The 25,405-nt window shown below is 33.3% G+C and overlaps 1 protein-coding gene across 2 annotated transcripts in view; it reads left to right on the plus strand.

Annotated features, from left to right (window-relative positions):
* The window catches only part of LOC125064564 (somatostatin receptor type 2-like), a 109,821-nt gene extending 89,835 nt beyond the window's left edge, over positions 1–19,986 (plus strand). For both annotated transcript variants that reach the window (XM_047671670.1, XM_047671671.1), the window contains 2 exons: positions 17,972–18,023; positions 18,239–19,986. In XM_047671670.1, the coding sequence (XP_047527626.1) occupies positions 18,297–19,550 (1,254 nt within the window). In that variant the 5' untranslated portion in view covers positions 17,972–18,023; positions 18,239–18,296 and the 3' untranslated portion in view covers positions 19,551–19,986. The remainder of the gene's footprint in view (positions 1–17,971; positions 18,024–18,238) is intronic.
* The last annotated feature ends 5,419 nt before the right edge of the window (positions 19,987–25,405 follow it).

The following is a 25,405-nucleotide window of genomic DNA, read 5'->3' on the forward strand; positions in this document are numbered from 1 at the left end:
ATTTAGATATTACATTAACAATATAATTTAGATTTATATATAGAATCAAATTAAAATAGGATATTGGTATCGGATAAACTGTTTATCTCAAATATTTGGTGTAAAACTTAATTTAAGCTTTCGTTTTCAGTATTTCAGTGAGAGTTTCATTACATTTGTCTTTAAATAAAATGAAATATAATAACATCACAACGTCATATTTTACTAAACGAAATCGAAATATAATAGAGACTGACATTGGTCTTATTTCATAGGAACGATAAAATGTGCAACATGCTATTGTAAGCGAATCTTTACGATTGTACGTATTTCATATTAGGAGAAATAAAAATAATAGCTTAAAAAACTAAAAAACACGGTTTTAGCACGCACTAAAAATTACAAAAGCAAACACTTTCTTTTAATACCCATATCATGGGGTGCATTTCAAATAGCCTGTCCGCCATCTTGGGGAGGCCGCCATGTTGGATTTATAATAACGTTTCTTAGCTAGTCATGTGTTGTCATAAGAACTCAGTGCGTGTGCAAAATTTCATCCTAATCGAAAACCGGGAAGTGGGTGAAATTAAGATTCCAAGATTTTTTTAAATACATAGATAACAGTGAAGCTAATATAAGCGAGTTAAAAATAGTGACATCGCATACATCGTATAAAGAGATTTCTTGTTTTCTTGATTCTCATAACAAAAAATATTATATTATACAAAACATTGACTGTTAAGTTTAAAAATATAATACACCTCAAATACAAAATTAACAAAATTTCAATAAGTATATTTGTTAGGGCATAATTGATTATTATGTATTCAGACATGTGAGACCATCCACGTTTTGTGAATTCTGTTAAAAATGTAACAGATTCACAATTCGTTAAATTATTTGTATAACAAACAGACGTTTTCTGTCAACTGTAACTTCATTGGCTGGAAACGAAGCAATTACGAGTAGAAGCCAACGAGTAGTTATCACCAGACAAGCTTGTTGACGTCCGAATTTCGGAGTCCTCTTCAACACCCACGGGTCTTCGAAGTTAATTTAAACGGTCCTCTTGCGACCTCTCAATATTACCCACAAATTCAGTTTGCATTTACGTCTCGTAAATTATTTTTCGTATTGGTCGACAAATATATACAAAATTGGAATATTTTGAATGCAGTCAAACTGTAATTTGCGTGTTAGCATTCTGTGCAATTCGAACGAAAATTGGGGATCGTCGTCTGAACAACGAGAATGTATTTACATAGAGTTTATATTCGAATAATACATATTCGATAGCTCAAAGTCCATTTAATATTCGAAACAGTGAACAAATCAGTTAAATTGTGTGCGTATTTTTTTAATAGCCTAATCTTTTCTAATATTATATTAAATGTGAATATAGCTCTGTCTTTCCGTCTGTTGCTCTTTCACAAGCAAGTTTGAAGTTCAAGAAGGACATTGGCTGATTTTTATACCCAACACAGTAACTTTTTATCAGCCCGACCTGGCGTTTGAACTTAGGACTAGCGGCCGTATATCTAGACGAACAAGGCGGTCGAAAAGTAATTAACTTGTATACAATGATAAAAATGTCAAATTTCGCAAGAGATCATTACTTACAATAAGGTAAGTTAAAAAGAACGGCAACAAGAAAAATAAAGATTATCACTTAGAGATATAACTATAACACGAATGCCTTTTAAACGACATAAACATTAATATATTAAAAAAATATATATTGTGATAGAACTGTGAAAACTTCTGCGTGCTCTAAAATAAATTCCATAAATAGATAAATATATCTCGCAAACAAAAGCAGAGCAGCTTAGTGGATTAAGCTCTGAATCCTTCTCATTAACAAGGGAGACGTTTACACAGCGGATGTTTTTGTAGAAGTGGTATTTGTTTGAGGATTTTTAAATATTTACCTTAAAAGCAAATGTCCACAAATGTATGGAGCTTATGGAATTCAAAAATAATTTTATTTCACGTTCAAAAGTAGGCTAAACTAAGCAACGTCTGCATGGACCTTATTCATATGCAGGATTAAAAAAACCCTTCAGTTGAGGCAAATGGTTTTAATTAAATGTTTTAACGTTAGTTTTTTAATCGTTTGATGAAGTTTTTTATGAATGTAATATAAATAATACCTCGAATTTGGGAGTTTGATGTTTGATATTGACGACAATTTTTTTAATATAGATAATGAAAATCACCTACGAGATCCCACTTAGGGCTAACCTAAGTGGGATCTCGTAATCTCTCAATTCAATACTCTGAAATCAACTCAATACTATGAAAATAATTGAAATATACATTTCTGGCAGTTTCGATATCAGTTCACTGCCAAACTTTTCTTATAGCGTAAACTGCGGAGCTGAGCCTACCCAGTGATGACAAATGGGGGCTGAACTGGAGCTTTGAATTCAAAATTAACCCAAGAATTTGGTTAAGTTAACAATTAAGATCAATATTATTCATACTTAAATTCCCTTCATCCTTAGCCACCTAACACATATATTTGTCATTTAAAAATGTCCAAAAAATTGCTTTTGTACAGTTTAAATTTATTATACTAGTAGCAGTCGCGGCTTCGCTCGCGTTTTAAGCCTTCGTTGTCATGTTTGAGGCAAAATAAGAATCCTATGTCTTGCGGTTCAAATTTTCTTGATACCAAATTTCGTCGAATTCGGTTTATTGGTCTGACAATGACAGAGCGACAGACATACAGACGGACAAAGTTACTTTCACATTTATAATATTAGTTACAATAAACGTGAGAATACACACAGAACAATATTAATGTTTTAGACAGTGTTAAGTTATTAATACGCACCAATTTAGCGGCGTAATAAAACGTGTTCATATTTTGTATAAATTAAACGCGTCAAAAATATTCGATTAAGTTTCGTGTTTGAAGCGAAACGTAGAAAGGCAAACTGGGTTAATTGTGTTTTTAGTATGTCTTCGCGTATTTTTGTTTATAGTATTTAATACTAGCCTCAACGAGTGAGCGTAAATTCAGATACATTATTTAAAAATATCGTACTTCTAATATCTCAAATTAAACAAGACATCGAATCTAAAGCTTTTTTATAGAAATAATCCACTTATTTTTAATTAGCACATATCTTAGACCAGACAAGAATCAATGCAAATGATTCAACAGATTTTTTGTTTGATTTTATTGCTATATTTCATCTATACTAATGTTATAGGCGAAAGTAATTCTGTCTTTATGTCTGTCTGTATGTTGTTCTTTCACGGTCAATCTTCTAAACCAAATTTGATGAAATTTTGAATGAAGCAAGCTTGAACCGCAAGGAATGACAAAGACTTTATGCTTATATTTATCCTTAACACCTGACCGATCCCAAAAACGCGAGCGAAGTGTGGACGTCAATTAGTTTTATAAAATACTAGCGACCCGCCCCAGCTTCGCACTGGTGCAATTTTGCCACATAATACTACAGAATTTCATACAACGTTCACAGTTTTTCAGTCGTTAGATAATACAAACCGCTATTCCCCTGCGTTTTAAATCTGTAATATCTTTGAAAATACTTGAGAAACCTCTAAGATTGTCAGTGTTTCTCTACTGTATTGTGCATGTGCATTGAACATATAAATCTTCCTCTTGAATCAATCTATCTATTCAAAAAAACTGCATCGAAATCTGTTGTGTAATTTTAAAGATCTAAACATACAGGACAGACAGCAGTAAGCGACTTTGTTTTATACTATCTAATGATTACTGGACGAATTCTTTATTCCCAAGTCTTTGGTCTTATAAACTTAATTAGGACACAAACGTTTCTGAACGGTTCTTTGACCATCGATTGGTTTTATTTCCAGAAAAAAAAATCTTTATATTTCTTTCTTTACATTGATACGTACGAATTAATACAAGATCTACCTTAAGTCTCCGTACCACAATGAAGTGTAGTAAAAACAATTATTTGTAGCTATTTGTAGCTAGTTATTATATAATATAATTATTTGTAGGAAGACCTACAAATTGATGCACGTGGAATTAATTAAAGCCTATTGGTTCCCATCAAATACGATCTGTTGTGGAGGAGGCATCTATTGGTAATTAATTAAATTGTATTGTGTGGCGGCCTTTGACGACATCTCACGAATGTCTACTTTATTTAATATAGTAATATTTTATTTCTTTGTTTTTGTTTTAAGGGACTCAATGTTGTGTCAACTTAGCCTCCAGATGGTAAGTGATTACCACTGCCCATGAACATTGGTATTGTAAGAAATATTAATCCTAAAGAACTAAGATATATTGTCCATTGTGCCTGTAGTTACTCATATTGACTCACCCTTTTAACCAGAACACACCAAAATACAGCAATACTTGGTATTGTACTACAAATCCTCCGTAAAGTTTTGGTGGTAGCACCAACTTTGCTTTTAATTATTTTTATCTGAGAATAATAATAACATATTTTATTTAACAAAACAACGATATAAAAGTGAAATCTAAACCCCAATTTAAAACGACAATTATTATCAGAACCATAATTGAACGTTGCAGTGCAAATTTACACAGAGAATTAAACTACCACTCAGCTGCTGAGGCTCGATGCTCAGGCACGTCGTTGTTTTTCCAGCCAGATTAATTTTCCAAGATTTAAAACACCTACCAATAGCTTTTTTTATAAAAATAATACAAATAAATTATATAAGTATTGTATTAAAATAAAACAGCTTTTAGCCAAAACTTGTTCTATTTTGAATGGTTTACTATTTACTTAAGGTATCTTTATATACTATTATAATATATTAACAGACAGAAACCGTGGATGAAATAGGTCCTTAACGGAATAACGATGGATCTAAATCCTGGCAAATACAACTGCCTTATGATGTACTTAAATGTGTACATTATTAAACTTTTGGTTAGTAGTGAGGGAAAACATCGTGACGTAACTTACACAGGTGAAATGTTAGAGTAAGGTGGAAATATTTTTTACCAAGTCGGGGAGAAGAAATAAGCTTTTCCGTTAAATGACAAAAAAAACCTAAGCCAAGTAGTGTTAAATTTAGGCTTCTACTCTATAGCACCTTCTAAAGTTTTAACGAAGTTATTCTTAATGGAGAAACGTGGTACATCTCCACCAGTTTATACAAGTTAAAAGCGTAATATCATAATACTTATCTATTTACCTTAAAATTTTAGTGTAAAAGAAAAATTAAAATGTAAGTTACAGATATAATAGATTCCACTTAGAGTGGCTTTATTTGAATGAATGCTAATATTAACGTAAAACAAAAGCAACATTGTGTTCTATTCAAACTTTGTTGCGGCCGCAAACATACAATAGTTCACAAAATGCATTATCAAAATGAAAGTTAGTCACGCAAATAATATATTCTAGCTATTTTTGGACAATGTAAAATTAAAGCGAAATATTCTGGAATAGTGATAGTTCTAAATTGTTATGGTAGAGTCACTTGGTGATGGTGATAACTGCCTGGCTAAGTAGCTAGCTGGATTCGTTAAAACAAAAAATTATTACTAACAGTATTTAAAAATGTCTTGTTCACGAGAAGTCTCGTGAACAAGACATTCGTAGATAATGTCGAAATATCGAGCTCCAACAAATAAAAATAAAAAACATGGTAAATATCCCGTTTTAAATACTGTTAGTAATAAAAATAACCATGTTAATTTAAAATCTTATATAAAATAGGTTAAATTTTTCCCTTAACAAATTCTCAGTAGCAACTCGAAGTTTGAAAGTTTAAGTAAAACCTGGTCTTGCGCAGAAGTCTCTCCAGTTTTAACAAATTGAAGTCCCATCGGTTTGATAGTGAGAGAAGCGGGTTATTTATAATGTCACTTTTGCATTTCCCTTGTGGAAATCAGCCAGGAAGATAGAGCAAGTACCGACATTGTCCAAAGTTGAATTCAATATTTAACCGTAAAACGTTATTAATACCATGCTGTTTTTATAAAATCTACATTTGTTTTTGAAATAAAAATTTACACCGTTAATGAATATTATTTACTTATTTTATTTTAATTAATGAAACACAACAGTATAAGATTACATTTATTAAACAATTAATTCAAAGATACGTATAAAATATTTTCGTTCAAAAATAATAAAAAATAGAGAACAGGGCAAGAGAAAATAATATTAAATAATTATTATAATAAAATTACATTAAACTGTAAAAATAAACTCATATAATATTAGTATAAGAATCAGAAAATGTTATGGTCACTCCCATATACTGTAGTCGATAAGCCTGATAAGCATAATATAAAGACGTTAGACATATGTATGGTTCCATTTTCATAATACTATTTATAACAAAGTCATATCAACGGATGAAGCTTACTTACACTCGACGGCCCATCGACAGCCCTGCTTCCTATCTTATAGAATCAACCGAAAAAGTCTATTAGCTGTTCGAAAGGGTTCCAAAGGAAAAAAAATCTTCGAGATTACCAAATAAGGCTCCTTTGTAAAATATCCGTAGTAAAACTTTTCATAGTCTCACATGACGTATGAGGTTTTCCGATGTAACCATTTGTAAGCAGTCATTGTTAGCAGACAAAGCACCGGCCAGGCCGACCCCTGTTAAATCTACCAGAACAGTATAAAGGAAATGTAAGGCGATAAACATCAGGACAATCATGAGACTGTATCTGGGAATTACACGAACTCTTGGTTCTGAGACATACGTAAGATTAAGAATTTATGAAGCGGAAACCCAGTTTTGATTTTAAAGCTTACATTCGATATAGCCTTTTTTAAATTAAATACGATAGCAGACTTGTATTTGAAGAAATATAAGCCATCCCTGACATCAATGATGCCTCAACAAACTTAAAACAATGATGTTTAGTGCTTGTAAAAGCCTACTTGAATAAAGCATATATTGATTTGATTTGTAGTTTCATCGGCTCACTCCTCCTTCAAACTAGGACACAATAATAAATATGTGATGAGATGATGGTTCCAACCCAGATGTGTTTGCATAAAGCCTTACCACGAAAACACATTATATTTGAAAACATATTATTAAAAGATAGCCAAAAATTATAATATGATATCATTGTATTGTATTGTCAGTTTTTAATAGATTTTATAGACTAAGTTCCTTCAGCGGTCCGTCACAAGAATTAGCTTATTAGTACATACGTTTTTTCCGTCACTTTCAATCCGATACAATTATTATTGGCTTAATATAAGGACATGTGTTTCAAACGTTCATTATGGTCAGAAACATTGTGCAGCTGAAATTGTTTTACAAATTGAAATCAGGTACGAAATTTAATACGAACAGTCAAAGTTTAAAAGTATCCAAAATCGCTCGCGCAATATTCTCGCATCGTAAAGTTTGATCGGGACATTTTTCATTTTATCAACATTTGTCTCAGAAATTCAAGTTGCAACGAATTCTTTCAATCGAAACGCGCCATCGGCTCCATCATTCAATAAGCACACGAGTTCGTCACAGCCAATATTCCCATTACGAGAGAGATTTTATTGAAAACGTAACCGGTGTGGTACGAAAGTTTTGTGATATTCACTTTTAAAATACATTAATTTAAGGTTGGGATTTTGGAAGCGAGTAAACCGAAAATCTGTATCGTTGTAAAGTCAACTTTAATAGGATTAATTTAAAGTTGATTATAAATTAGCGAGGGTAAGCGTGGATCAGTGCTCGGTATCAAGTGATTCGCAACAAGTTAAATAATCACAGTCTGGCTCTAAGCGCACGCTCGGGGTCGCCAACCGCCTATGTCGCCCTCTAGTCGCTGTTTTGGCAAACTAATAAAAAAAGGTTTATGGTCTATTTAGTAGGGACGAACACAAAGATTGTTTTAATAATTCTGTTTAGAAATAACATGTTTTTTAAATAAAAGTATTTTATGGTTTATATCACAAAACATTGCTTTTAATATACGTTATCTTTAGTAATACATATACAAATAAACTGAAGTAATTACTAAGAGGATTTTCAAACTCGAATACTCATGTATAATAAATAAAAATGTGTTTGTTTTCCAATAGCAAGGTACATCTTAGTACGTTGATATAATAAATTGATAGCCTTGTGGGTCAAGCAGTTACGAGTGCCTTAGTGATTATCATCATGTATATAAATTAAAAATAGGAAGGTTATCCCATAAAATACAAACAATCAAGTAGCCTGTCGCAGTAATTATTTATTACCGGTGATAAGACTATGTTCAGGTCCGATTTAGGACACGTTTAAGGAGTCTTTCTTCAGTCAAACAGCAATAATAATTTGTATCGGTGTGTTCCAGTACGTGCGTCAGTGTTATTAGAGGCACGAGAGACAAAATCCAAGATCCCTTAGCTTATATTTTATAGCTGTTATACTTAAGTTTAAATTAATACATTAAATTTGCTATAGTATAGATGTGGAAGAAGATATTATTCAAATTAGATCCAAACTGATGTCACGGCGATACGTTTTACAGTAACAAATATTAAAGTACATAATTTATTTGTACGTTTTAACTATTCATTGCATTCAGGGCGTTAAACTAACAGCTTTTTTATAATTTACAAATAGCTATTTAAATATTTTTTGTCGCTTGTATCAATCGTCGAAATACATTTTATTTGAAACATACGCTGATGAAAGCCACCGCAAAGTTGCGGGTATTGCTCGTATTACATATTTATACGAAAATACCTCACATTCTGCGTCAAGGATTCCAGGAACAATATGAAATAGTTGGGGTGATCAAATACGACACAAAGTTGCAGATCAACACGAGGAAAATTAGCAATTTTAGTATAGAAATCAACCGACAAATGCTTCCGATATCACATGAAAACTATCTAATTAAATATAATTTTAACAGTCTTCTCAAAAAAGAAATTTTAGAAAATTTTCAAACAAAGATGTCATCAGTAATTTTAGTTATGACGTATTGATAGATTTCGGTCGAACAAGTCGCACTCGCAAAACCTGATCCGGAAATACGATAAGACCTCTTCTACTTCTAGTCGCGGTAAAGCTTTGTGCTATCCTGATATTCTATCGCCAAACAACAATACTTAGTATTATTGTGTTCCGGTTTATGGGAATGAACTCTCAATAAGGTAGAATCTAAGAAGCTTTCATAACACAAATACCTGTATTTCTCAATTCTGTCTTATAAATTAATCTAAGATAGAAAAATTCCGCATGAAATCCCTCCATAAAAACATGTTATAGGTCTCAAATATTACATGATGATGAGATTACTTTCAGAGGAGTGCGGTGAAGCTGTTTTGTCCATTAAAAAAAATAAATATTTAATAGATGTCCGGCATGAAGTTTTAATGCTGTAATGTTATCACAGCTACTTAAATAGTTTCACTCAACTCACGATATACGTCCTATTGTTGGTTCAATTGTCTTAAGCCTTATACATTTACTCAGTGAAGTATCATCAAAATTATTCTTACAAGTTTTAAAACAATACCTCTTGCCTAAAATCAATACATCAGACCAACATGTTTTTAAAAATAATTCATTGCACACGTAATAGCTTCTTTGGCAAATGTCTGTCCTATTGTTATCTATAAAGCTGAAGGCATCCACTGTTACACATACACATACCTCACATCAATGAGTCGATTTATGTGATATGCTATCGGTACAGTTCGCGGTAGCGCATCGTCGATGTAAAGAATGATTGAAATTACGTACAGTGGCAGTCTGTGGGCGGTGACCTCTCACCATCACCATTTTCCCAAACACCTCTTTTAATGACACAGAAAAAAGATCGGATTCAAGATTTTAATTGCATCCTGAGACAGGAACATACACAGTTCCAAATTTATTAATCATCACAATCCTGATATCAATTTATCAATTTTCAATCTGATGATTGAAAGTTTAACTTTATGAATGTCACGTTAATTATCGTACTCCCGTATATTCATAGCGACGACGAGGGCTTGTCATGACATGATTACATATGTCACCATCATCCACGTCAAGCGACAATTAACAAGCCAGTTGACGAATGACTACATTAGTGCTCGCTGAAGCTATATATCTTAGAATACTTGAAATATATAACTATATAACATCAAGAGTTGATAAAATATTCACAAACTATATAGGAATATTTTCAAAAATATATTATTTTATTATTTTTACCTGCGTATATATATTTGTTTTGCATGTATAACAGTTAACCGCTGGACCAATTTTAATTATTGTTTATTTGTGTATTCGAGTGGGTTGGCTGGCTGAAATTGGACACAGAATGTGGGCGGCAATCGGAACCCAGAATTTTATGTAAAAAAAAGAATAAAATACTAAAAAAATTTTATTTCACCCGTAAGAATTCGGGTCCGGCAATTAATAATAATCTTTAAAATACGTTTATAGCCCACGATCATGTTTTACCAAAGTAAAGTTGTTTTCCCATGGTTGGGTTAAAACCTTTTAAGGTAAAGGTTTGAAACTTCCACCACGCTGCTCCTTGCATAATGCGACTTATTACTTAAGATCGTGTCCGTGCTGCACGTGAAATGAATATTGGTCGTTTCGATTTAATATCGACCCTTTAAGGGTTTTGTTTATAGATTCTGGACGTTACGTATTGTTATTATACCATCGATATTTAACTAATTACGCTCGTAAATTGTACTAACTTTTGGTAATTAACCGTTATGGAAAGTTTTATTAAGTATGAGTAGTTGTTTAACAGTGTTTAGTATTCATATTATCTACTTATAATCAATAATATTATTCATTTATAAATTTAGGTACAAGAGTTTGAAGGGTGTTCTATAACATACGATATAATTAAACGTGGCTTAGTCTTGGTTGATTTTCATGTGACATTATGTCGGTTATTATGTAGAAAAATTGTCAAAAGGAAGGTTTAATTGTTTGGACATCACTATTATAGCAAAACCAGACCAAGTTTGTAATAATTAATTAGATTTTTTTTAATATCCAATGAACCTCATATTTTTACAAAATAATATCACGAATCTGGACTAAAATAAGAATAAGAATTCTTCGTATTATTTTTTCATATATTTAAGGTTCAACTTTTTACGTGTATGACATATTCGATTTGGCCGAACTGACACATTTTAATACGCGAGGCAAGGCGCCGGGAGACGCGAATGATAAGACGTATTACGTCACGTGCGAATTAGGCATTTGATGTTCGTGTCGATTTCGTATCGACCTTTAAAGGTTTTGCATGGAATTTTAATAATATTACAATCTGATTTTAAGATACAATTTATTTTAGTTTGAATATTCTAACTTTAGATCTTTAAACCAGACACTGCGAAAACTTGTCGAAGACTGATTAAAACTGAGCAATCCACGTGGCTTTGAGTAATATATCCGCTCTTGTCGGATTGTCATCCCGTCGATATTTGAGAATTAAGTGATAAGATATAAGTATATTAACACGCACACTTCTGCATGTCTGAAGTGCTGGAAGCTGGTGCCCGTTGATAATTGCCCACAATCACCCGTGATGGTAATTGGAATTCAGGAAGATGGAGCGCATAAATGGCTATTGAATTGAACATCGGTCACAAATATCGAAAAGACATTCCTTCATTGCTTTTTCTCGTGGGCATAAGAAATGAGGTTGCAAAATGCTTCGCACGAAAGGCTGGGACATCGATGATATAATAAGTGGCCCTTTGCTGTCCGGTATTTGAAGGGTGCAGGTCATATGAGACAGACAAGTTCTGTGTTGTTTTGTACACACTCTGAAAAAAAAAATGTTTTTAACAAAGCTGTTAAATTAAAGCAACGCATTTAAAAGGACTATACTAAATATATAAACTATTTCGATATATACGAAGTTAGTTCGTTTATTGAAATTATTTTGTTCGTGTCAGTTAAAATAAAGGCAAGGCAAAGATTTGTGACTAACACTTTGAAAAATTATAAAAATATTAAATTTATTAAAAACCCTAATAGCTAAAAACAAAATAAAACTGAAGGACATCTTTCTGAATCTGTTACGATTATTAACGATATCTATTTTTAATGTTTTTCGCCTTATATGTCAAAATTGGTAAGGAAAATGTATTATTCGATAAGAAATTATTACAAAACCGGCTTTCAGACAAGTATCTCCTATTTCTTGAAATATCAAACTATACAAACGTAAATAAGTAAATATAAGGGTCAATATAAAATAATCGTTCCGGGCCCACACAAAGTCGACACTAAAGTAAAAAAGGATGACTCATAAAAAGTCCCAAATAATACGCCGTTCACTCCTAGGTTACCCGTTCGCTTTTAGGGTATTAGGGCATAAAAAAGTAATGTCCCTTTGACAATGGACACGAAAACTGAATTTATTTTCGGCCGAGTTGCCTGTTCCGTGATTTACCTATCTGTAATAAATCTTTGACAAGACCGTGTTTGTAAATGGAATATATTTTGAAGATGGTGAGTAGGGCACGTGAATCATAACTAAAGGTTTCAGCGGATTTCAATCTAGAATAAAGAAGAAAGAAAAATGTATAGTTCGTAAAATGATTTGGTAAATGTATTTCCACCAATCGTTGAAGCTGCTCGTGAAAGATCCAAACATATTAAGAAGACCAATGAAACACACGAAGTCACATTTGCTTAAAAAAAATCGTAAAATAGAAAAATTACGACTGAATTTTTATTATTTCATATTATAAAATTCCTATCCTGTTATTATGATTGTGAAGCCTTTCAGGCATTTAAAATACAATAGAAATGCAGGGAAAGCACGGATCATATGACTGTGGTAATTTGTTTATTGTGTCTCGCCGTCTATACGAATTGTTATTAATGAAACTTCACATGGTAATATCAAAGCGACATTTACATATTAGATAAAGTTAGACTATGGCTGAACAAATATGTCCCGGGTCTGTCCTGCGAGCGGCGTCACATGGAAATTAAAATATTTGCGGTTGATAATTAACATCATAATATTTAGATTTTCACTTTATTGACTTCAGTCTGAGCTCCTTGTCTGATATTAGCTCTCTATAGTCACATTTATGCGACCAGTAATTGATCTCTATTTAAACGACTGCCAAATTAAATGTAATGTTTTAAAGGGATCTATGTACGTAGGTAATTGTTAATTCGACCATAACTTTTAAATATCTAAACATTTTTTTAATAATGTTTTGGACGTATAGGGTATCGTACTCATCCTAACGTTATTTCAAGTTATACTGGCTATAAATTAATTAAGTAATTACGGTAGGTCGCGTATGTTTTTTCAATTATATTGAAAAAAATGTTATACTTATCATATTATAGTACACACACTTCTGCACTATACACATTAGTGGATGCAGTATAATTGGACTCTCCTTGTCTTCAGTCTCATAGTCTGTTGATACAACAATACGATAATACCGGAGAGAGCCCAGACCAGAGTTACAGGCTTTTCAGGGCACGTTAATTTAAAAGATCAATTTCCGGCGGTCTGCCATTCCACGTAGTAATTCTTTAAAAAAAAACTTTGTACCAATCTGTCTGGTAATTCGAAATCGAAAATAAGAGCTTAGGAACCGAAACTTAATTATAAGTTAGCCAGAAAACTAACGTACATTTCACTAGAATAAAACTAATATAGAGCTTAGGAAGTTAATACACCTGGACCGATAATATACAGTTATTTCTATATAACGTATCCTCTTAAAATCCTATCCAATCTAATGGAGGACTTTCGGAACTAATTTGTTTAAAGGATATTTTAATTAGTTCCCTAATTAAGAGTATTACCATCACTTATTTCATAGAACATCAGGCGATGGAAACCTCGATTTTAATATAATATAATATATGTATTATAATACTAAATTCGAGAAAACAAATCAAATTTCACGGTATACATTCATATGTATGTTCGACCTGCATAATTAATTGGCTTTCTAGGAACCTGTATGATTTCTAACTATCGACGTTTCAAATGAGCGATATCATTCATTGATTGTTATTGCGTTCGCAACCGTGAAGCCTGTAGTTCCCACTAGATTTACAATAATAGTCTGTATTAACTGTTAAATGGGGTTTGTTTTATGTATAATCAATTAAGCATTGTATATAATTAATCCCAAAACTTCCCACTTGATCTGCAATAACGTATTAAATTCATCTCGTAGCAGTTATCGGTCAAATCTAAACCACATTTGTTTCTGGTGATATTATAGTCTGAGTTTTAGTACACCTAATAAATCTAAGCAAGGTTTATTTATAGTTAGAATGACTTTTGTACATTTGCGTCAATCGTAATTATTCAAATATCCACACAGTTTAGTTCTTGTATTAAAATGTTTATATTTTATTGTTCACATTGTTGACGACACATTTTCAATTGTTTTTTCTATAATAGTATTGAAACCCTTGGAACACTCTTAACCAGTTTTATTTTATAAATATACTTTTCATCATAAATATGTCGTTGTAGTTACGGATAGGTCTTAGCATGATATTGTAGATTTCTCCAGCTAAGTCTTCCTTCGGTTTTCACTTCCCAGCTCTCCACACCGACTTTGTATCATTTCCGCGTCGTCCAGCATGAGTTTCGGCTGAGTAAATACACCTGAGATGGCTAAACATGAAAACAGGATATTTGTTATTCAACAATTCTCTTCCCTTTCATAGTCCAATATCCAAGCGGGATATGGCTCCAACTCTAAAGACACTAATCCTGTACTATGACAGTGTAACTTACTTGCTGTAAATATTATATCAAAATTTACAATATATTTATACCCTGTTCACGAAAACAGTCAGAAAATAACCGTTTAGTTTATATGTTTATATGAATATCTATTTGAATTCTATACTATGTTATATTGAGAATACGCAAGCGTAGCCCACTCGCTTGTATTTATTACCATTACCGTAATAACAAATAATATTTCCGTACAAACATAAACAAACGGTTTGTTGCTTTACACGTACGCTGTGTTTGAGATTATGAAAAGTAATGCGCGCACGTACTGCGTACTATAACAAGTCATAATACCGTACTCATAAAATCAAAAAAAATAATCATAATATACTTCATTCAAATTAGCTCTTATAAATTATTTTTATTTAACATTTTATAAAATAACATTAAATGATAAGATTTCGGAATGTAAAAAATATGTTACAGAGCAACGGATTTTACTACGCTCGATGTTGGAGATGACACGTCACCTATGGTCTTCAATGACTGACATATGCCAGAAGTAGATATTAGAAAATAATCATAGTGATGATAAATTATAGTATGGCTAACATATTATCTATATTCTAAGGCTAAGAAGTTTACAGTTTGCCACAAACTGACTTTAAGACATTTACCCCAAGCCTGAAATTATTTGATTACACCAATTTAGTACTTTGAAGTTCCGTTGGACTGGCTCCGATTGAATTCACGACCTTTAGTCAAATTGATTTATTTTATTCGCTGGTGTATCTCGTCCAGTTAAAGGATTATTCCAGAGATTTCTAGTAACATCGAAACTGAGCTCAACCTTTAAAATCTACTTAGCATAATCGGGTCGATCGATTTAACATAATCCTGTATGTAATATGTAAAGTAATACATCTGTTGAATTCTAATATCTTCCGTAATATTCCGTGTCAGTAAAAATTGAGAATAAGAGTCATAAAATTTTCAAGGAATTTGACCAAGAGACAACTACACTATGTACACAATGTGGACACTAAATGTTAGTAGAATTTTATCAAAAAAAAAAACCATAAAAAACATAACTAATGTCTACAAGAAAAGAAAAACTATATAGCCATGTATAAAAAAAACCGCACAAATACAATAATCAAAATTAAGTATATTCAACGTCTGCAATCGTGCTCTGTCCCAAATGAAACAGCCAACACTGATTTACGACGCTTTGCTGTGACCGGTCGGGAGAAAGTATCTTACTGGAGTAGTTCCATACAAAATTTGGTTACAAATAATAATATTAACCATCACCAAACAACAGCAGAAGCAGCATCACCGAGAGCTAGTAACGGGATGACTTGATCGCGTGTATTTTTAGTAGTATCCCTTTCTTTTATTATTTTATAAAATAAGGACAAAAATAACACGTATACAAGCTGCATGTTCTGGAAATTTCAAATAAAAAATGGAATTGAGACAATATTGTCTTGAGTAAACTGTGCACTGAGTATTCCTAACTACTATAGTAAATAAACAATACGTTTTATTCGCACTCATCGTGTTGCGTCACTGCGCTCGCTGACACTAGGGTATGGATGGTGTTTATAAAATGTACTGTATGTACTTTGGCAGCTAATCCTAAATATATTGTTAGATATATCGTAAGAAATTAAATAACTAAATGATGGTTGAAATTACCACATTGTTTTGTTAACCGACTTCAGAATTAATAAACAATTCAACTGCTTTCGATGTTACAAAGGATTTGAGGATTTAGCAGATGCTGTACATAACAACCATTGTCATTATAAACATTATTTCGACGTTATTAATATTTTATAAAAAAAATTTTACACAAAAACCATAAGCGGTTACTAAGAATAATTTAACAGTACTACTCTTAGCTTACAAAGTAATAAAATATCTGTTAGTATTCGTTGAATTGTTTAGCGAGGATACCTTAATTTTTATATTTATCAAATTTGAGCGTTTGGTTGGTGGACCTCACGACCTAAAATGTGCCAGGCGGTTTCGCGAGGCTTTGTTTGTTGTCGTTTTAAAATAACGCTTCCTAATACTGTTGACAATGTCCTTGTTACTGATTTTGGTCATGTTAACCATTATAGAGACCACACAGCGGCAAGAGATATTATTGCGCCAAGCTGTGTGCGCAAGCACAGACACTCTCATAATCCGATGAGACCGTAGTTCAGCCGTCGAACGGATTTTCATAATTTTCATGGCATTACTACTCAGATATATTCGATAAAATAATCCAATATATTAATTGGTCCGATCTGCTAAGCCGAAGACTAACCTTAAAATCGTTTAGTCTCATGAGATAGCAAATGGAGGAAAACTCAAAACGAAATAGTACAGAGTCTAAATCCGTTACAACAATAACACGAACCATGTGACGTTAATTGAAGACAAAACACTGTTCTATTTGCCGGCGCCCACCCATCATCTTTACATAAACACGACCACTGTGAATACTATTAGCGTTAGTGTTGTATCTGTTCCTTGTCAGCGGCCTTTTAAAGTAACTAATATCCGCGTGTGAAATTCAATAATGGTTTCGTAATGTGAAATAATTGTATCCCTATTTGTTAAATCCATCGCCATGTTTACATATGTATTTTCGCTAATCTCTACGAATTCCAAATAAATCTGTATATTCACTTATAGACAAATTGATTCGCGAGGAATATTGATACCATTTATGAATATTTTGTACTAATTAGTTAAATCCATTGTGAGTTTCTACGTACACGCGGTGTATAACTTTGTAGTTACAGGGAAACTAATATACAGTGGAAATATTCCTCTAAAAATATTCTAGATAAAATTCCGTGTCCTACGTGTCACACACATATGACTGTCTACACAGTATTACCCTTGGGAAGCCGGATAAAGCTTAGTTGACTGAATTCGCCGCTGTTTTACAAAGATGCACACATTAACATAATTATTAAATAGCATTGCAGTAATGGGGGGGGGAGGTTATATCTATATGAGAATAGTAGACTTCGACAATGCTATAGTGAGTCTTGTATATATTTCAAATATAAAGTTTTTTTTTCATGGAGAAAACTTTTTATCTACATCGTTGTACTGTTGTAACTTTATCTTTTAATAAGCCAATGAATGAGCACATAAACTTCTTAACAGTTCGAATAATTCTATATCATATTATAACTAGTTACGTAAAATAGAAAATTATTTTCACATGCTAGAAAAATATATTTAAACTGTGTAAAGTTAAAGTTTTCGCTGAGTCTGTCTTAGTTGTTTGGTGATATTAAAGTTTTGTTTTCTCCTTTGTTTCAGATAAAACAATAAGATGTCGGAGCTGTCGTGGCTGTAATTGCTTAAGCAATATGTAAGTTTCAATTTTATTTTAAATAATAATCAGCAGCGCTCAAATAATAGTAAAAGTTTATAAAATCAACCGATACTCAAAGTTTTTTACGAAATAAAAACAAACTAAGTTTGGATGACTAGTCTTTTATGTTCAATAAAAAATATTATGAAAATATTATGATCGCTTACGCCAATTTATTAAAAACTAACGATTTTTTATCGTTATATTTACAGGTAAATCTTTGCTCGTGGACAAGATTGTTTTCGTCGAAGAAAAAAGTTGATATTAGCCATGGAGCTCGAAGACGTGGAAATGTATGGGCACGACAATTACTCCTTCGACCACAATGGAACTTTAAACGGCACCTATGAAAATTGTCCCAACATCAACCTCCCCGTCGTGTATGTAGTCACACAGATCCTCTACGCTATAGTGTGTGTTGTCGGCCTACTTGGGAATACGCTCGTCATATATGTCGTCCTTCGATATTCAAAAATGCAAACAGTGACTAACATGTATATTGTAAACTTGGCAATCGCTGATGAATGCTTTCTCATAGGAATACCATTCCTGATCGTCACGATGTCACTACGAGCTTGGCCATTTGGAAGATTCATGTGTAAGGCGTATATGATATCCACTGGGATAAACCAATTTACGAGCAGTATATTTCTTTGCATCATGAGTGCTGATAGATACATAGCAGTATGTCACCCTATAGCAGCGCCGCGTCTAAGAACACCTTTTGTCTCACGAATAGTTTCAGCAGCTGCCTGGACGGCTTCAGCATTGGTTATGACGCCCATTTTCATGTATACCACACTGATACAAACTGAAAACGGACTATCGTGTAATATCGTGTGGCCAGAAAGAGAATTCAATAAAGGACAGGCCTCGTTCACGCTGTACTCTTTTGCACTTGGCTTCGCATCGCCTCTAACCCTTATCTTTGTCTTCTATTGTCTCGTAATAAGAAAGCTAAAGACGGTGGGTCCTAAGAACAAATCGAAAGAAAAGAAGCGCTCCCACAGGAAAGTGACTAAATTAGTACTTACGGTCATAGCTGTATATGTGCTCTGCTGGCTGCCATATTGGGCTTTTCAAGTTGCTTTGATATATTCACCACCAACGGAGTGCGCCAGTCGCATTACAATTACGGTGTTCCTTGTGGCGGCCTGTTTCAGTTATAGTAACTCCGCGATGAATCCTATTCTTTACGCTTTCCTATCGGACAATTTTAAGAAGAGTTTCTTAAAGGCTTGTACTTGTGCAGCAGGAAAGGACGTCAATGCTACGTTGCATGTTGAGAATAGCGTCATACCCCGAAAGAAGGGAGGAAGTGCAGCGCGTGCTCAATCTCGTGCTCTAGCGGAAGCTCGTGGTCTCACAGGTCCACGAGAAGGTGCTTGTGGATCTAGGTCTGAGGCATCTACAGCAATAACTTCGAGGTCCATTGCTGCCAGCGAAGCTCTTCACATGGAAACAAGACCATCTACCCTGGCACCACTTATAGCACCAAATGGTGTTTCGCATTCGCGTCTTTGAGTGCGGGCCTCGCGCCGGTGTCGCGAGGCCTCAGCTACTCTGCTAGAGGAGGACACTTTAATTGTTTCTATAGATTAGGGTTATAAAGACTGGAATAATTGTGTGATTGTGTCTGACAGCTGCGTGAGACACGAGCCCTGTCTCCTCACTTGTCGGAATTACTTAGTTTAGAATAAGGTTTAATTCTTAATGGTTTATATTCTACGAAAATAAATGTAATGTGTGGACCTGCGTATACGAGTACAAGTTTCTGGTAGGAAATTGTTTATAAGTGATTGTCTTAAATTGTATCTTGTAAAGTGTTCGATGGATGGATAAAACGATGTTATTTGGCCTAGGGTTGTAACGAAGAATTTATTAATATTTAGGTAGTTTATCGCAAGGCGAATAGTTAATTTGTATACCATTAATATTGTTTATTGTATAAATGTACATATCGTGTAAATATTCACACAATTGTCACAATTTCACAGTTATAATAAAAAATTGAATTCGTGATGAATAAATTTTCTTATTTGAATACCCTGATTTTTATTGTGGTTCGTAAAGTTGAGAATAGGCACGGTCGAAAAATATTAGCTCTCATAAAGAGTATCAATCACGTGAGGCGACATGTAGTTGGGAGGGTAAGGAGGCGAGGAGGCGAGGAAGGAAGAGGCGGAGACACGAAGAGGCCAGGCGACGTGGATGGATACGCAAATACAGGCACATAAGCTGAATAGAGTCGAGCCCGGCGGGGTCGCAGCCGACCACTAAGCCATAGTAATACAATTCCATCAGAATATTGCGGTGAAGGGAGCCTTTGCGTCCTATATTACAAGTATTTTCATATATTAACTTCATAACCCTCAATTTAACACCGTATCTGAATAATTTGCATACTTTACAATTTCCTTTGGTCAAACGTTTTACTGGGACAAATATCGAAAGGATATCTATATTTCACTGTATAATATATTTTATATTTGAATGTATATATGAGCCAGTAGTTAGAACACTTAAATAACTCAAACATATATACGCACACATAGACCAAGAAATAAATTATAACCCTTTAGTTTAAAAAAAAAACACGTTACGAACTTGTAAGTAAAGTCGCCAATTAATCGTGATTGGGACCACTTGTTCATTAAAATTAAACATTTCGTTATGTCCCTCGACTCTGATGTCAGTTAAAAACTTTGACGGTAAAAATCTAAATATTTAGAATTGTCGTGTTACAAAACAGTTTTCTTTCGGATAAATAACGAAAGTAAGGGCGCAATTATTAAAAATATCCTCTATAATTAAATGATGTTAATATAATAATTATAATTAACATAGATTTTTATCGAAAATTATGTTTTTTAAACGCGTTAATTATTGATTGTTTATCTTAGAGGAACATGATTTCTAGTAACATAATAAAAGGCGCAATGATAAAAAATTATTGTTTGTTTTGGCCACGGTGACTATTCTTATCGAAGACTAGGTAACATAATATTGTGTGTTATTATGATCTAATGAAACAGCAAGTTTCGTCAACTTTTCAAAGCACATGAATGTCAACCCTGCCAATTGCCAAACCCCAGTCTACTGTTAAGAATTACTGATTTCTGATAGCTGGCTGTAACGAATTTGAAACATTTTGGCATCGACTATCGATACAGGTTAGACATAATTTAAGTAAGTACTAACTACTATAATTAGACACATATTCTGAGTCAATGAAGAAGTCTTCGTAGAGTCCCATGGTAACTTGTATTTGCATTTGAATTCTGTATGATCACCAATAATGCTAAAATTTAGATTTTGATACTGCCTGATAATAAAATAATACAGACACATGAATTTTAGAAAGGATAAATAAGTTGCAATAGTCGTATATGAAGTTTAACATCTGACCTTGGTAATGAGAATATTAATATTATAACGTCTCGAAAAATGGATTGATGATATCCGACGACCAACTGTAGCATCGAGATACGCCTGTTACATACTTTCATTCCTTTTCACGAAGTCTCCTACAAATTTCAAGAAAGTTTCAGGAAAAAGGTTACACATAAATATACAATACTCCAACTAAAACTACTTTACAGTTACCAAACCACTAATTATCGCATGAAGGCTGATTAAAAAAAAGTTTGTTGTTCGATTGCGAGAGACTGAAATCAATTAATCAAGCTAATCGACTTGGTATCATAAATAGAACATAATGAGAAAACGAATTAAGGCTTTCGTGTAACCGACAGCTCGCAATATTCAAGTTATAAGCATTTCCACTCCAATGAGTGGTTATCACACTGCTTGTGGGGCGAATTGAAATCGCAGGAAAACTTTTAATTGGCTAAATTCGTAAAACGTGACTTGCTTTTAATTCAATTTTGTAAACTTCTGTATGATCTTGGTATTTCGTTTAATTCTGTAGGTTATTTTAGCTGCAACATGACTCTCGGTGGCAACAGAATTAGGGTTACACATTTTTATGATAGTCCCGTTAAGTTAAGTTACGTCACGACTTTCTTGTTAATATAATATGTAAAGTGAAAGCAAAAGCCCATATTTGTTCCCATTGCTAACCCTCCAAGAATGCCAAATTTTCACTGGACTAACACAGGCTGTCAATAACTATTAAAATTTTGAAAAGCGCGTATCAATTATTTGTGATAACGAATTAAATGTTATAAATTTAAATGTAATAAAAGTAAAATAACATACTGTTAACATCCCACTGCTGCTCAAAGACCTCTCCGTTTTGAGAAGAACATAGTAAAGCTTATACCACCCCGTTGTCCCAATACGAGTTGTTGGATACACGTGGCAGATTCTCATAAACCACGTGCAGATTCCTCGCGATGTTTTTCTTCACCACTCAGCATAAAAATAATTATTAATATAAAATAAGCACAAGATTCAGTGGTGCTTGAACTCATCACTGACCCAGCTTTGAAGTCAGATTCATCAATTAAGGTTCACATCTTGTAACCACTGGGCCATCACAGTTCTCAATTTAATACTTAAACTGAAAAAACAGTGACATTTATCTTAATTAATTGTGACGACGGTCCAGGTTAATATTATTTGATTCTATTATCAATTTCCAAATGCAATGTTATTAAATATGAGATTAGTAAACTATTATTATTTTGTTTCTCATTTCTAAAATAAAAGCAAACGTTATGTTTAGTATGTTCCAACAATATTATGTATACTCATATGGTTGTCACTATTGTTGTATCTTCACGATTTGAGAACATTCGCCCTGCTGCCACAGCTAGTATCGGAATCGTGTCGTTGATGTTTCGAATTCGTTCAGTTCCGCGGTCAATTGAAAGGTTAAGCCAAATTGGCATCAAAAAAGTTGGGTGCTCAATAATATTAAGAATATTGACTTCAACTGGTCTCTGATTTTTCTATTTGACCGTATTCAAAAGCAGAGCAGCTCGAATTATCGACGATCAAGGCTTACTAGCCTCTTTGATCCTTTGACTTTGCGTAGAGCTATTGCGTTGAGCTATCACTCTGCACCTTCTACTGCATTTTTCACGAGGAAGGTTCCGAGGAATTGTTTGGATGAATCCCGAATGCTGAATTTCACCTTCGGACATCGTAACAAAACTCCAAGTTACATCGGCACCACCTAGATCCATAACAGCGAAATTTTTAAGTCATTTTCTGCCTCGCACAACCACTCTATGGAACCAGAGTTCGTCAGATACCGATACGATTTGGGAACCTTCAAGAAAGAGCTTACACATTTGGGCCGGCAACGCACCTGAATCACAAATGTGTGGTCACCCAGAAGAGTTGCATAATGTTAATTACATTAAATCAAAAATAAATAAATTATCATGAATGTCATTTAAAATTTATTAATAACGGCATTTGAAATAATTTACGCAAAGCTTTTGACTACACTGATTTTAAGAACAAAATTAGTTAAAGCACATCCAATTATATTAATTATTTCAATTAAATAGATTGAAAAGAAAAATCGCCTTCGTTTTCTCAGTCTTTGAATATAAATTAACGCTTAGGAATCAAAATGGTGTCGGACAGTCGAACAAGATGGTTCATTTATTTTCGGAATAATTAATACTAATTGAAATTCTCATTTATTAGTAGATTGGAACAGTCGCGTCACGGAAGTAAATTGAGATATAATTGAGTCAAATATTTTGCGATAAGGAAAAATATATAAATATATATATATGTAATAGGTAGGCGTACCGGCAAATGGGCCGTGATGTTAAGTCACAAGATGGTTACCTCCACCCATAGATCTTCAAACCTGAATACAACAATACCAATACCATATTGCTAGTTGGCGGCTGAATCTATATCTATATCTGATGAGTGGGTGGTACCTACCCCGACGGGCTTGCACAAAACCTTACCACCAAGTGAAATTGTAAATATAACAATAATTATTATGTAGGAAGGTAAGCTAACAAGGCTAACAGACCAATTGATGGCAATAACTTCATTTCGTCTTTTTTTACCGCTGGAAAAAAGCATCTGTGCGTAAACCAACGGTATATACTTATCCCTTTCTACGGGACGTCATTGGATCGTATGCGCATACTACCATACTATAGTCTTTGGCAGACATTGCGAAATAGACGTTCCTTGTGCGGTGTGCCTGTAACTACACTGACTCACTTACTTATCAAAATGAAATATAAGGTAGTACGAATAAACTTGGAGAGAACGATACACACACAGATATGCCTGCTCACACATCCAGTGAAGATAACAGAGTAAAAATGAAAAAACTAAAAATAAAAAACGAATTAATAACCACTACAAATATAAAGAGGGTCAAATTTTTAAGTGTTATAGTTTTATATTCGTTAGTTTTTATGTGTGTCGTTGTGCTTATCAGCCAACTATCTTTATAATACTTAAGTTCGAATAAATTGTATCGATGAAAAAAATAATCCTGGACATAGTAGTCCAAATAAACAGCCAGACGAACTTTTTAGTCACAATTCTTTCCCTCTAACGGAAACCGAAAGCTTTCCAAAAACGTAAATAATCCCCAAGTACACCAGCATTCAATTAGTCCTGATGAACGCTTAAAGAATAAAGATTATCAAAATCTAAAGTTCTATGTAGAATATTTGAAAAAATATTTTTTTTTTTTGTAAGTACGTTAATGCAGAATTTCGTCGATACAATAAAATAATTTCAATGTACGCTGATTATAATTTAAGATCAAATGTTGTATTTTGTTTTAAGAAATGGATTTTCCTTAACCTTCTTTGTAGGTACATTTTTCAATTTACTCAGGGGAACTAAAATGCCCGCGGCAGGTTTATGATTAAATCGGGCTATAAGCCAAAATAAATAAAAATGTATTAAGATCAAGTCATTCAAACATCGAGCAAATATTATTAGATTTATTTATATTACTATTAAGGGCTAGTGTTGCTTGAATATTACTTTAATAAGCAGTATAACTTTGTTACATATGTTTTTTTTTTATGATATTGGGAGGCGGACGAGCACCTGATGGTAAGTCGTCACCACTGCCCATAGACAATGGCGCTTTAAAAATATTAACCATTCCTTACATCACCAATGCAACACCAACCTTGGGAACCAAAATGTTACGTCCCTTGTGCCTATAGTTACACTGGCTCACTCACCCTTCAAACCGGAACACAACAATACTGAGTACTGCTGTTTGACGGTAGAATATCTGATGAGTGGGTGGTACCTACCCAGACGTGCTTGCACAAAGCCCTACCACCGAGTACGCAGATACAAAGCAGAAGAAAAAATAATGAAATAACAACTAATTAATTTTATTTCAGCCATGAATATCGAAATAGCGTTAATAGCCCTAACACTTTATTTTCCTTTAAGACATG

The sequence above is a fragment of the Vanessa atalanta genome, chromosome 6 (genome assembly GCF_905147765.1).
Source record: "Vanessa atalanta chromosome 6, ilVanAtal1.2, whole genome shotgun sequence".
NCBI classification, from domain to species: Eukaryota; Metazoa; Arthropoda; class Insecta; order Lepidoptera; family Nymphalidae; genus Vanessa; species Vanessa atalanta.